At 42.6% G+C, this 13,631-nt stretch overlaps 2 protein-coding genes across 3 annotated transcripts in view; one reads left to right on the top strand and one right to left on the bottom strand.

Annotated features, from left to right (window-relative positions):
• The window catches only part of LOC133547439 (zinc finger protein 37-like), a 190,846-nt gene extending 184,823 nt beyond the window's left edge, over window positions 1–6,023 (bottom strand). For both annotated transcript variants that reach the window (XM_061893121.1, XM_061893123.1), the window contains exons 1-2: window positions 5,895–6,023; window positions 4,091–4,313 (exon numbers count right to left, since the gene is read on the bottom strand). In XM_061893121.1, the coding sequence (XP_061749105.1) occupies window positions 4,091–4,313 (223 nt within the window). In that variant the 5' untranslated portion in view covers window positions 5,895–6,023. The remainder of the gene's footprint in view (window positions 1–4,090; window positions 4,314–5,894) is intronic.
• LOC133547441 (uncharacterized) overlaps window positions 1–13,408 on the top strand; it is a 146,793-nt gene extending 133,385 nt beyond the window's left edge. The window contains exon 3 of the mRNA XM_061893127.1: window positions 12,009–13,408. Coding sequence (XP_061749111.1) covers window positions 12,059–12,766 — 708 coding nt within the window. The 5' untranslated portion in view covers window positions 12,009–12,058 and the 3' untranslated portion in view covers window positions 12,767–13,408. The remainder of the gene's footprint in view (window positions 1–12,008) is intronic.
• Window positions 13,409–13,631: the final 223 nt, after the last annotated feature.

Genomic DNA, 13,631 nt, shown 5'->3' with positions numbered 1-13,631 from the left:
ATACATACATACATATATATACATATATATATATATATATATATATATATATATATATATATATATATATATACATACATACATACATACATATACATATATATATATATACCCAATTGTAACTAAGATAGGCTCCAGCACCCTGCGACTACGAAAGGGATAAGCGGTAGAAAATGGATGGATATATATATACATATACACATGCATATATAGAGTCGCAATCAAAAGTTTCCATACACCTGTAAAGAACATAATGTCATGGCTGTCTTGAGTTCCCAATCATTTCTACAAGTCTTATTTATGTGTGATGTAGTGATTGGAGCACATACTTGTTGGTTCCAAAAAACATTCATGAAGTTTGCTTCTTTTATGAATTTATTATGGGTCTAATGTACATGTGAGCAAATGTGCTGGGCCAAAAGTGTACATACAGCAATGTTAATATTTGCTTACATGTCCCTTGGCAAGTTTCACTGCAAAAAGACGCTTTTGGTCGCCATCCACAAGCTTCTGCTCGAATTTTTGACCACTTCTCTTGACAAAATTGGTGCAGTTCAGCTAAATGTGTTGTTTTTTTGACATAGACTTGTTTCTTCAGCATTGTCCACATGTTTAAGTCAGGACTTTGGGAAGGCCATTTTAAAACCTTAATTCTAGCCTGATTTAGACATTCCTTGACCACTTTTGAGGTGTGTTTGGGGTCATTGTCCTGTTGGAACACCCAACTGCGCCCAAGACCCAACCTCCAGGCTGATAATTTTAGCTTGTCCTGAAGAATTTGGAGGTAATCCTCCTTTTTCATTGTCTCATTTAAAGCAGCAGTTCCATTGGAAGCAAAACAGACCCAGAGCATAATACTTCCACCACCATGCTTGACGGTAGGGATGATGTTCCTAGGATTAAAGGACTCACCTTTGGTCCTCCAAACATATCGCTGGGTTTTGTGGCCAAACAGCTCCATTTTTGTTTCATCTGACTACAGAACTTTCCTCCAGAAGGTCTTATCTTTGTCCATGTGATGTCAGATGAAACAAAAATGGAGCTGTTTGGCCACAATACTGTTTGTTAGAAAGTTCCACAACTGTTCACGTTATCCCACGCTTCATGCGTCGAAGTCACGTTGTGACATTGGAGGTTTATAAGCAGACGAGCATGTTCGGCAGCACACAATCACAGAGTACTTACAAGCAGACACAGTGTGGAGACAGAAAAGGGAGAATGGACGCATTTTGGTGTAAAAAGTAAAGATAAAGGTGAAGTTATAACACTGAAACTCCCTCAGGAAGAGGTGCTTTAAGACATGCTAGCTAGCTAGCGGCTAACGTCCATCCACCTTCGCCACGTATCTAGTCGATACTACTATGATTACGTCGATATTTTTTGGCATCACAACATTTTATTTCACTTTTTTTTAAATGTATACAGTATTATGTTTATAAACACAGGAAATATGTCCCTGGACACATGAAGACTTTAAAGATGACCAATGTATGATCCTGTAACTACTTGGTATCAGATTGATACCCACATTTGTGGTATCATCCACAAAGTAATGTAAAGCATCCAACAACAGAAGAATAAGTGATTATTACATTTTAACAGAAGTGTAGACAGAAAATGTTAAAGGGGAACATTATCAGCAGACCTATGTAAGCGTCAATATATACCTTGATGGTGCAGAAAAAAGACCATATATTTTTTTAACCGATTTCCGAACTCTATATGAGTGAATTTGGCGATTTAAACGCCTTTCAATTGATAGCCTGTCGAGCGATGACCTTTCACCCGTGACGTCACAACATGAAGCGATCCGCCATTTTCTCAATCTTATTACACGCACCAAGTCAAATCAGCTGTGTTATTTTTCTGATATCCACACAAGAATGTGTGGATATCCTGCGACACTCAAAGCAGATGCATTTCCAACGATAAAGTCAACAAAATCTGCAAAATTGTTAAATAGACAACTACTGAATCTGCCCGAGTGCGAGCTATTCAGGGAGGACGGCAGTCTCTTCCCGCAGACCAGCGAGGTAAAGCCCCTGGATATGATTTATGCCACTTCTTTTTCTGTCTCATTTTGTCCACCAAACTTATAAGCTTGTGCATGAATGCACAAAGGTGAGTTTTGTTGATGTTATTGACGTATGTGCTAATCAGACATATTTGGTCACGGCATGACTGCAAGCTAATCGATGCTAACATGCTCTTTAGGCTAGCTGTATGTACATATTGCATCATAATGCCTCATTTGTAGCTACATTTGCATCCAGCCTTTCCCTCCACCCACATTTAATGCCAAACAAACACTTACCAAACGTTGGTTAGAAGGCGATCGTCAAATTCGTCCTCGTTGCTGCTGTCTGTCATGATATGGCTCAATAGCTTCAGTTTCTTCTTCAATTTCGTTTTCACTACCTGCCTCCACACTTCAACCATCCATTTCAATACATGCGTAATCTGTTGAATCGCTTACGGCGCTGAAATCCTAGTCTGAATCCTAGCTAATATCGCTATACCTTTCTGTGCTATCCGCCATGTTTGTTTCTGTGTGATCACGCTGTGACGTCACAGGATAATGGACGGGTGGATATAACGAAGGTTAAAATCAGGAACTTTGAAGCTGTTTTTCGGGATATGGCGTGATGGGTAAAATTTTGAGAAAAACTTCAAAAAATAAAAAAAGCCACTGGGAACTGATTTTTATTGGTTTTAACCCTTCAGAAATTGTGATAATGTTCCCCTTTAAAAGAGAAAATAAGCAGATACTAACAGTAAATGAACAAGTTGATTAATAGTTCATTTTCTACCACTTGTCCTTAATAATGTTGACAAAATAATAGGTGTATAAATGACACAATATGTTACTGCTTCCATCCATCCATCCATCCATCATCTTCCGCTTATCCGAGGTCGGGTCGCGGGGGCAACAGCCTAAGCAGGGAAACCCAGACTTCCCTCTCCCCAGCCACTTGGTCTAGCTCTTCCCGGGGGATCCCGAGGCGTTCCCAGGCCAGCCGGGAGAGATAGTCTTCCCAACGTGTCCTGGGTCTTCCCCGTGGCCTCCTACCGGTTGGACGTGCCCTAAACACCTCCCTAGGGAGGCGTTCGGGTGGCATCCTGACCAGATGCCCGAACCACCTCATCTGGCTCCTCATGTTACTGCTTATGTCAGCTAAATAATTAGGAGTATTTGTTTGTTTACTTACTGCTAAAGAACAAGTTGTCTAATATGTTCACTATTTTAATTAAGGACTTAACTGCAATAATAAACATATGTTTAATGTATCTTAAGTTTTTTTGTTAAAATAAAACCAATAATGCCATTTTTGTGGTCCCCTTTATTGAGAAAAGTACCAAAATAATTTTAGTACCGGTACCAAAGTATTGGTATGGTTCCAACACTCCCAGCTATATTTGAATATTGTCTAATGGAAATGACTGCTGTCTGATAATCACATGAATAACCAGTGTTGGCGTTAATACACTTTTTATGTCTTTATACGCATTGAAATCAAAAAGAACGTGCATTTCCTTAAGTCCGCGGGTGCCTGGGATGCAGAGTTTTTGGTTTTATAACCGACCTGCCTTCTCTGGGTCAAAACTCCAGTTTGCTTGATTTTTTTATAGATTATTGCTTTCTGCCGATGTTTTGTGTATTGTGACGGTGCGCTCTTATCCCGCCATCACTTGAGGACCGCCACGTCAGCGGAAGCAAGCGCGCTGTCGGTTGGTAGAGTGGCCGTGCCAGGAACTTGAGGGTTCCAGGTTCGATTCCCGCTTCCGCCATCCTAGTCACTACCGTTGTGTCCTTGGGCAAGACACTTTACCCACCTGCTCCCAGTGCCACCCACACTGGTTTAAATGTAACTTAGATATTGGTTTTACGATGTAAAAGCGCTTTGAGTCACTAGAGAAAAGTGCTATATAAATATAATTCACTTCACTTATTCACACGATTGATGAGCATTCATATTTAAATGGTGGTGTTAAAAAGCAAGTATATCTCCATCTTTAGTGATAAATGTGTCCCCCGGATGAACATGTGTCACAAACATTGTATTAGATGATATGTGGATGTTGTGCTTACTTGGACTGTGATGAAGCTGTGAGGACTCAGGTGGTTTGTCTTCATGCTCTTCAGTCTTCACAGAGACAACAGTCAGTGGAAACTTGCTGACATCAGCCTCCTCCTGCCCTACAGGACACTCTCCCTCCTGACTGATCCACACTTCCTCCTCTTCCTCTTTAATGTGGGGGGGCTGTGGATCCTCCTGCTGCTGAAGGGGACGTTCTTCTTGACGAGCGTTCATCTGTTGGACGTCCGCAAGACAACACAAACAAACTTCAGCTCAGATGTGTCAAATGTTGTTTAGTCTATCAAATATAATATTTTCCAAGTGGACTGACACCACTTTGTAGTGATGTTCTTCTACACATGGAATAATCATCAGTTATTGATTATTATGAATTGTGTCATTGATCCTGTTTTCTGCATTTACATTAATTATTGTTTAAAAAGTAACAACTTATAGAAAACCTCCTGCTGGGATTTTAATACCGTCATGACTGCATGAAGTCAGTCTGCACGTATAAAAGTGTCATTGTGCTGCAGCATCAAGTGACGCCAACTGGCTCCTCCCACTACCAACCTACCAGCCAACCTTGACGTGCACCTCCAAAATAGTCCCACCTCACGTCAACGGTGACCAGGACTACAGAGCTGTGGTCGCTTGGCTTTACTTTTACGCACAATATCCTCTCCTTGTTCTCCATTACCTCCCTGCTTGGCACTCAGCATCAAGGGTTGTGATTGGGGGTTAAATCACCAAAAATGATTCCCGGGCGCGGCACCGCTGCTGCCCACTGCTCCCCTCACCTCCCGGGGGGTGATCAAGGGGATGGGTCAAATGCAGAGGACACATTTCACCACACCTAGTGTGTGTGTGACAATCATTGCTACTTTAACTTTCTTCTGCGAAAGCAACATTTTTAACCCAACAGAAAACAAACAAGTGGCAGCGAGTATATATATAAATATATACATATATGTATATATATATATATATATATATATATATACAAATTCATAAATGTAAACAAATATTTAGAATATTTGGGTACCTCATGTTTCGACTACATACAAAATATTGATGCAAATTCATTTTGTGTGCAGTATATTAAAGCTATTTTTTAATATTTAACATTTATTTAATTAAATATTTATTTTAGTCCGACTGAATAAGCATTACTCGCTTACAATTGTGCAAATAGTGTATTCTTAATAACAAACATCAGTTGATTTAATTTCCATGATATGTCCACCAAATGCAGCTGAGATAGGCTCCAACACCCCCTGCCCTCCCCGCAACATTAAATAGGGACAAGTGGTAGGAAATGGATGGATGGATGTTATCAAGGTAATAGAAGTGCGTGCAAACATCATTTGTATTTATTGCTAATAAAGTTGACAGCAACATAAAGCAGACCACTGCAATAATACATTATATTACACTGTCATCACAATAACAATATTTTTTTTCATCCTGTAAAACATCTTTGAGTACACTGAAAAGCGCTATACCAAATAAAATGTATTATTATTATTATTATACCATGTGACTTATTCCAGACTTAAATTACAAGACGTTTGTTTCTTTCTAGTAACAAATATTTAATGATGTTAAGCGTGACTGTAATATACAACAAAAAACTGTTAAAGTATTAAATAAGTCAATATAATTCTCATAGAGAACATATAAAATACACTCCTCAAAAAAAAACGCTCGCATTTGCTACAAAGGCCTGCTAGCGGGCTAACGCTAGCACGTTAGCTTCGAACAACATATGAGGTAAATAAGATAAATAATATGAAAATATATCATGTATATTACCTCATAAGCCGCGTGTACAAGAGAGGAGTGGAATATATTCTTCCTATTGTTACACCAGCAACTCTTTTTTGTCTTCTGTGGCCGGGCGAAGGAAGTGTGCAACACTCACTATTGTCCCAGTGAAACACGTGTTTGAAGGAAGTGTGCACCACTCACTATTGTCCCAGTGAAACACGCGTTTGAAGGAAGTGTGTACCACTCACTATTGTCCCAGTGAAACACGTGTTTGAAGGAAGTGTGCACCACTCACTATTGTCCCAGTGAAACACGTGTTTGAAGGAAGTGTGCACCACTCACTATTGTCCCAGTGAAACACGTGTTTGAAGGAAGTGTGCACCACTCACTATTGTCCCAGTGAAACGCGTGTTTGAAGGAAGTGTGCACCACTCACTATTGTCCCAGTGAAACACGTGTTTGAAGGAAGTGTGCAACACTCACTATTGTCCCAGTGAAACACGTGTTTGAAGGAAGTGTGCACCACTCACTATTGTCCCAGTGAAACACGTGTTTGAAGGAAGTGTGCAACACTCACTATTGTCCCAGTGAAACACGTGTTTGAAGGAAGTGTGCACCACTCACTATTGTCCCAGTGAAACACGTGTTTGAAGGAAGTGTGCACCACTCACTATTGTCCCAGTGAAACACGTGTTTGAAGGAAGTGTGCACCACTCACTATTGTCCCAGTGAAACACGTGTTTGAAGGAAGTGTGCACCACTCACTATTGTCCCAGTGAAACACGTGTTTGAAGGAAGTGTGCACCACTCACTATTGTCCCAGTGAAACGCGTGTTTGAAGGAAGTGTGCACCACTCACTATTGTCCCAGTGAAACACGTGTTTGAAGGAAGTGTGCAACACTCACTATTGTCCCAGTGAAACACGTGTTTGAAGGAAGTGTGCACCACTCACTATTGTCCCAGTGAAACACGTGTTTGAAGGAAGTGTGCAACACTCACTATTGTCCCAGTGAAACACGTGTTTGAAGGAAGTGTGCACCACTCACTATTGTCCCAGTGAAACACGTGTTTGAAGGAAGTGTGCACCACTCACTATTGTCCCAGTGAAACACGTGTTTGAAGGAAGTGTGCACCACTCACTATTGTCCCAGTGAAACACGTGTTTGAAGGAAGTGTGCACCACTCACTATTGTCCCAGTGAAACACGTGTTTGAAGGAAGTGTGCACCACTCACTATTGTCCCAGTGAAACACGTGTTTGAAGGAAGTGTGCACCACTCACTATTGTCCCAGTGAAACACGTGTTTGAAGGAAGTGTGCACCACTCACTATTGTCCCAGTGAAACACGTGTTTGAAGGAAGTGTGCACCACTCACTATTGTCCCAGTGAAACACGTGTTTGAAGGAAGTGTGCACCACTCACTATTGTCCCAGTGAAACACGTGTTTGAAGGAAGTGTGCACCACTCACTATTGTCCCAGTGAAACACGTGTTTGAAGGAAGTGTGCACCACTCACTATTGTCCCAGTGAAACACGTGTTTGAAGGAAGTGTGCAACACTCACTATTGTCCCAGTGAAACACGTGTTTGAAGGAAGTGTGCACCACTCACTATTGTCCCAGTGAAACACGTGTTTGAAGGAAGTGTGCACCACTCACTATTGTCCAAGTGAAACGCGTGTTTGGCCAACATTTGTTCCGCGGTTGAGAACACTTCGATGACGTCACACAGAAGGAAGAACAAACAAGATGGCGTCTGGCGGAGATTACGTTGTTTTGGTTATTATGGTTTCTAGGTCTTAATTACAACGTACATGTGCACATTTGTGTCGTTTAACGCAGTAAACGTCGTTATTAATTGTTTGTATGCGGATACATTAGTCTGAGTGCACTTTGACGTGCTAGCCTAGCCTGCTGGTTAGCTTAGCTTGTTAGCTGCTAACAAAGAGAGGCGGAAGTGATCGACACATCAAAGCAGAGATCCAATGTAAGTGTAAAGTGTTTTTATTGTGTGAACATGTCTACATTACAAATGATGTGAGTGTTGCTGAATCAGCGACTAACTGCTGCTGTTGAAGAAATATTTGTGATGTTAGAAAAAAAACGATAGCAGAGTACAAGGAGGAATTTTGTCCAACAAGAGAGGAGAAGGAGCAACAACATCAACTACTGGACGCTGTTTTCAAGAAACATCAAGTTGTGTTACACATCCATCCTTCCATCTTCTTCTGCTTATCTGAGGTCGGGTCGCGGGGGCAGCAGCCTAAGCAGGGAACCCCAGACTTTCCTCTCCCCAGCCACTTCGTCCAGCTCTTCCCGGGGGATCCCAAGGCGTTCCCAGGCCAGCCAGGAGACATAGTCTACTCCCCGTTGCCTCCTACCGGTCGGACGTGCCCTAAACACCTCCCTAGGGAGGCGTTCGGGTGGCATCCTGACCAGATGCCTGAACCACCTCATCTGGCTGTTCTCGATGTGGAGAAGCAGCGGCTTTACTTTGAGTTCCTCCCGGATGGCAGAGCTTCTCAGCCTATCTCTAAGGGAGAGCCCCGCCACATGGCGGAGGAAACTCATTTAGAATAGAATAGAATAGACTTAATTGTCATTATATTTGCATATAACGAGATTAAAGACTCCAACTAAAGGTGCGGTAGTGGGAACAATTATGGGTTTAAATAAATAACACAAGAGCTAATAAGGGAAAACGAACACTTGAAATAAACAGACCGCTTCGGCCGCTTGTACCCGTGATCTTATCCTTTCGGTCATGACCCAAAGCTCATGACCATAGGTGAGGATGGGAACTTAGATCGACCGGTAAACTGAGAGCTTTGCCTTCCGGCTCAGCTCCTTCTTAACCACAACGGATCCATACAACGTCCGCATTACTGCAGACGCCGCACCGATCCGCCTGTCGATCTCACGATCCACTCTTCCCCCACTCGTGAACAAGACTCCTAGGTACTTGAACTCCTCCACTTGGGGCAGGGTCTCCTCCCCAACCCGGAGATGGCACCCCACCCTTTTCTGTACGAGAACCTTGGACTCGGACTTGGAGGTTCTGATTCTCATCCCAGTCGCTTCACACTCTGTTGCAAACCGATCCAGTTAGAGCTAAAGTTCCTGGCCAGATGAAGAGACCTAATCCTGCAGCCACCAAACTGGATCCCCTCAACGCCTTGACTGCGCCTAGAAATTCTGTCCATAAAAGTTATGAACAAAATCGGCGCTTTGGTGGAGTCCAACCCTCACTGGAAAAGTGTCCGACTTACTGCCGGCAATGCGGACCAAGTTCTGGCACTGATCATACAGGGAGCGGACCGCCACAATCAGACAGTCCGATACCCCATACTCCCTGAGCACTCCCCACAGGACTTGCCGAGGGACACGGTCCAATGCCTTCTCCAAGTCCACAAAACACATGTAGACTGGTTGGGCAAACTCCCATGCACCCTCAAGAACCCTGCCCAGAGTATAGACCTGGTCCACAGTTCCACGACCAGGATGAAAACCACACTGTTCCTCCTGAATCCGAGGTTCGACTATGCAGCGTAAACTCCTCTCCAGTACTTCTGAATGGACCTTCCCGGGAAGGCTGAGGATGCTTCTACATATTGACACAAATATATAAAAAACACTAACCTTGTGACGGATGCTTTTGCAATTGTTTTATTTGATCTTTCCCAACACCTGGTGGCCACAATAATTCATGAAGTCAAGCTCATGGCGCAGAACGTTGAATGATGCGGACATGTTTGTTACTGGATACTTTCTATCAGACTTTTGTTTTGGAGACTTTGTGTACGTATTAAGCAACTATAATTATTTGATATGCTTAAAAGTGCTGTTTTAGCTTAGCTGTTGTGTAGCTGCTCGCTCCTCGTAGCTTACAGCAGGTGTGTCCAAAGTGCAGCCCATAACTATGTTTTTAATTGACAACGGGGAGTTTTGAAAATGTGGTATTTGCGTGTCGGTCCAATCAGCAGCAGTTACGCCCTGTTTCATCATTGGACCTAAGTCTTTGGCTTGGTAGGCGGGTACGAGGCTACCAAGCCAGGTGGTACGAGCACGAGCACGGAGGAGCCTTTGTAGTGGTGTCGCAGCTCAGTGGTCGTGCCGTCAGGTAACACCAGGAAGGTTCCTTCTGTGCGACATTCACCGGTGCTTTTTTTCTCCCTGGACTCTGACTTCATATCTGGTGTTGTCCTTCAGACCTCGGCCAAGAAGCCACGTAAACAGTGTGAAGAATGTGGGCGATAAGAGTGTGTGTGCGTGAGCATGAACTTGCACCCACTTTCAACTGGAACTCAGGACATATGATTAGTTGCACGGCCTATTCTAATCTATATTAAACAGCGTCCGGGGCTTGCGTCCACTGCGGGGGTGCGTCATCGCTCTCTCGGTGTGGGTCGTTGCGCTCTTCGTCTGCTGGCCGTTGTTTCCTCCTCCGTGCTGCTCTCCCGCTCGTTCCTCCCTCGCCCTTTTTGTACTCTAGCAGCAGATAGACAGATTGTAAGCAGGTGTGTAATATACGCACCTGGCTCAGATTGCCGCTGCAGTGTCGCTTCGCGTGTGTCATGCCTCTCCTCGCCGCCATGCCCCGCCTCCTGGCCTCCAGGTGGGCCCGCGCTGCTGCTTTCCGCCCATTGTCGGCCCGTCGGCTGTGTCTCTCCACACATACAATGTCTGCTTTCACTGGGATGCCGACTGATGGGATGTTCATATCTTCCCGTTTAGATGAAGAATTAATCATCGCAAACGGTTAAAAAGGGTGGGTGCAAAAGAGCACATTACTTAATCTTTCTAGCCATCTCCAGGTCTAAGTTGGATGTCAGTGTTGACCAAGTTCTCGGTTTATGTCCACAACCTTCTACTACATAAGTGAGAAGCATGATTTATATTCTAGAATTAGCTTTCACCATCTTAGAGGTGAGGAAGCAGCTCAGTATGTCAATATAGCAGCATAAGCTAGTTACTTCTGTGATCAATGCGCCGCTAAAAGTAGGTCCTTAGCGTTAGCGCTTATAATAACAATATCACTAATACTTGGTTAATATTCAGGTCACAAAATGTAAATGGTGTATTGTTGGCAGTTTTTTTGGAGGACTTTGTGGGTCTAATAGAGGAGCTCCCATTGACTCCAATGTTAGCTGATTTTTGCTCACGTTTATTTAATAATTAAATTTATAAAAGTTTAAAACATATGTCTCACATAAGGATTGTGAATGATAGGCATCATTTTAAAAAAGTGCAGTTTCCTTTGAATTTGTCAGATAAGTAAACAGTCCTTCAAATTAAAGATGTAAAACAATTGAGGTTGTTTATAGATATTATCCACTATGAAGTTACAGTAAAACTAAGCACACAAGGGAAAGTACATTCATATACACATGAAGTACACACATGTGTAAGAATCATGTTCATTGTCACACCCTTAGTTAAAAGCACACCATCCCCATGACATGACACTTCCACGTGATGTAGAACAGTAGTCCCACATTTTAAACATACACACACATCTGAAGAATATTAAAATTAAATATATTTGGTGGGCCAAACAAAACGACTCGACGAACCAATGTTTGGTATGGGCGATATGACCTCAAATCTATATCCTAATAACAATATGTCACAATATATAATTTGGTGTATAATTGATACTAGAAGAATTTTAAAGCGGGTTACAAAAGCTCCTAATTTGGCAGCTGACATATGCAGTAACATATTGTATCATTTATAATTGTATTATTTTGTTGAAAAAAATATTTTTAATGTACTTGTTTATTTACTGTTAATATCTGGTTACTTTATTTGAGAAAATAATACTGGAAATGATGTAATATTTTACTGCATATTTCAACAACTAAATTAGGAGACTCTGTAGCCTGTTTTAAAATGGTTCTATTAGTAATTCAATATGAAATAATATATCGTAAAATCAATTTTAAACCAAATCGTTTATCCATAGTAAAAAGTCCTGTTGTTCTAGTTGGTTTTTCTTTTCCTGTGAAAAATGTTGTAAAGAGTAATGTGTTTGTGCATCACTGAGATTTCAAGACAGTTCATACAATAACTTGTTTTTCCTAAGTGCATGTCAAAGTACTGAATGCATTATGTGACTGAGCAGATATGGATGTTTCTCAAACTTGTGTTTGTCTTGCAGACGTCTGTGAAGAACATCTTCACCCTGAGCAACAGAAGTGGAGCTTCAGGATGCAGACGGAGGAGCCACAGCACAACCTCATTAAGAAGGAAGAGGAATACCCACTGATCCCCCATTTTAAAAATGAAGAGGAACACCCACTAATCCCCCATTTTAAAGAGGAAGAGGAGGACCCACTGACACCCCATTTTAAAAAGGAAGCGGTGGATCCACAGACCCCTCACATTAAGGCGGAAGAGGAATACCCACTGATCCCCCATTTTAAAAATGAAGAGGAACACCAATGGCTACCCTTTTTTAAAGAGGAGATGGACGAACCACTGACACCACATTTTAAAAAGGAAGCGGTGGATCCACTGAGCCCTCACATTAAGGCGGAAGAGGAGGACCCACTGACCCCTCACATTAAAGAGGAAGAGGAGGAACACAGCATCAGTCAGCAGGGAGAGCATCTTGAAGGACTGGAGGAGGTTGATGTCACCAAGATGCCAGTGACTGGTGTCCCTGTGAAGAGTGAAGATGATGAGGTGAAAGGTGAAAGTGAGGAGAGGGGAGGGGGGGAGCCTCCAAGCAGCAGCTCAACACAACACATGACAACAGAAGCTGATGGAGACCACTGTGGAGGATCACAAGCAGACAAGCTCTTAGCTCCACTATCAGATAGTGAGGACACAACGTCACACTCTCCTGACACTGATGATGAAGACTCTAAAGATGATAAGACATGTCACACTGACAACACTCACTTCACATCTTAAATCTCCTAGTAATTTGAAAGTACACATGAGAACACACACTGGAGAAAAACCTTTTTCATGTTCAATCTGCGGTAACGATTTTATTCATAGGCAACATTTGAATACTCACAAGACAATACACACTGGAGAAAAACCTTTTACTTGCTCAGAATGCTGTAAAAGATTTGCGCGAAAAGCAGAGTTAAAAAGATACATGAGAATACACACTGGAGAAAAACCATTCATGGGCCCAATTTGTGGCAAAGGATTCTCCCAGAAGGGACAGTTGGTAAACCACACAAAAACACACACTGGAGAAAAACCTTTTTCATGTTCATCTGTAGTAAAGGATTTACTCAAAGGCACCTTTTCAAAGCACACATTAGAAGACACACAGGAGAAAAACCTTTTTCATGTTCAATGTGTGGTAAAGCTTTTACTCGAAGTGACCATTTCAAAGCACACATTATCAATCATCAATCAATGTTTACTTATATAGCCCTAAATCACTAGTGTCTCAAAGGGCTGCACAAACCACCACGACATCCTCGGTAGGAAAACTCACACCCAGTGGGACATTGGTGACAATAATGACCCAGTGGGACGTCGGTGACAATGATGACTATGAGAACCTTAGAGAGGAGGAAAGCAATGGATGTCGAGCGGGTCTAACATGATACTGTGAAAGTTCAATCCACAATGGATACAACACAGTCGCGAGAGTCCAGTCCAAAGAGGATCCAAGACACAGCAGCGAGAGTCCCGTTCACAGCGGAGCCAGCAGGAAACCATCCCAAGCGTAGGCGGACCAGCAGCGCAGAGATGTCCCCAGCCGATACACAGGCGAGCAGTACATGGCCACCGGATCGGACCGGACCCCCTCCAC

Source organism: Nerophis ophidion, unplaced genomic scaffold, assembly GCF_033978795.1.
Source record: "Nerophis ophidion isolate RoL-2023_Sa unplaced genomic scaffold, RoL_Noph_v1.0 HiC_scaffold_106, whole genome shotgun sequence".
Taxonomy (NCBI): domain Eukaryota; kingdom Metazoa; phylum Chordata; class Actinopteri; order Syngnathiformes; family Syngnathidae; genus Nerophis; species Nerophis ophidion.
Note: the sequence above shows the minus strand (reverse complement) of the source record. Positions and strands in the feature narration are given on the sequence as shown.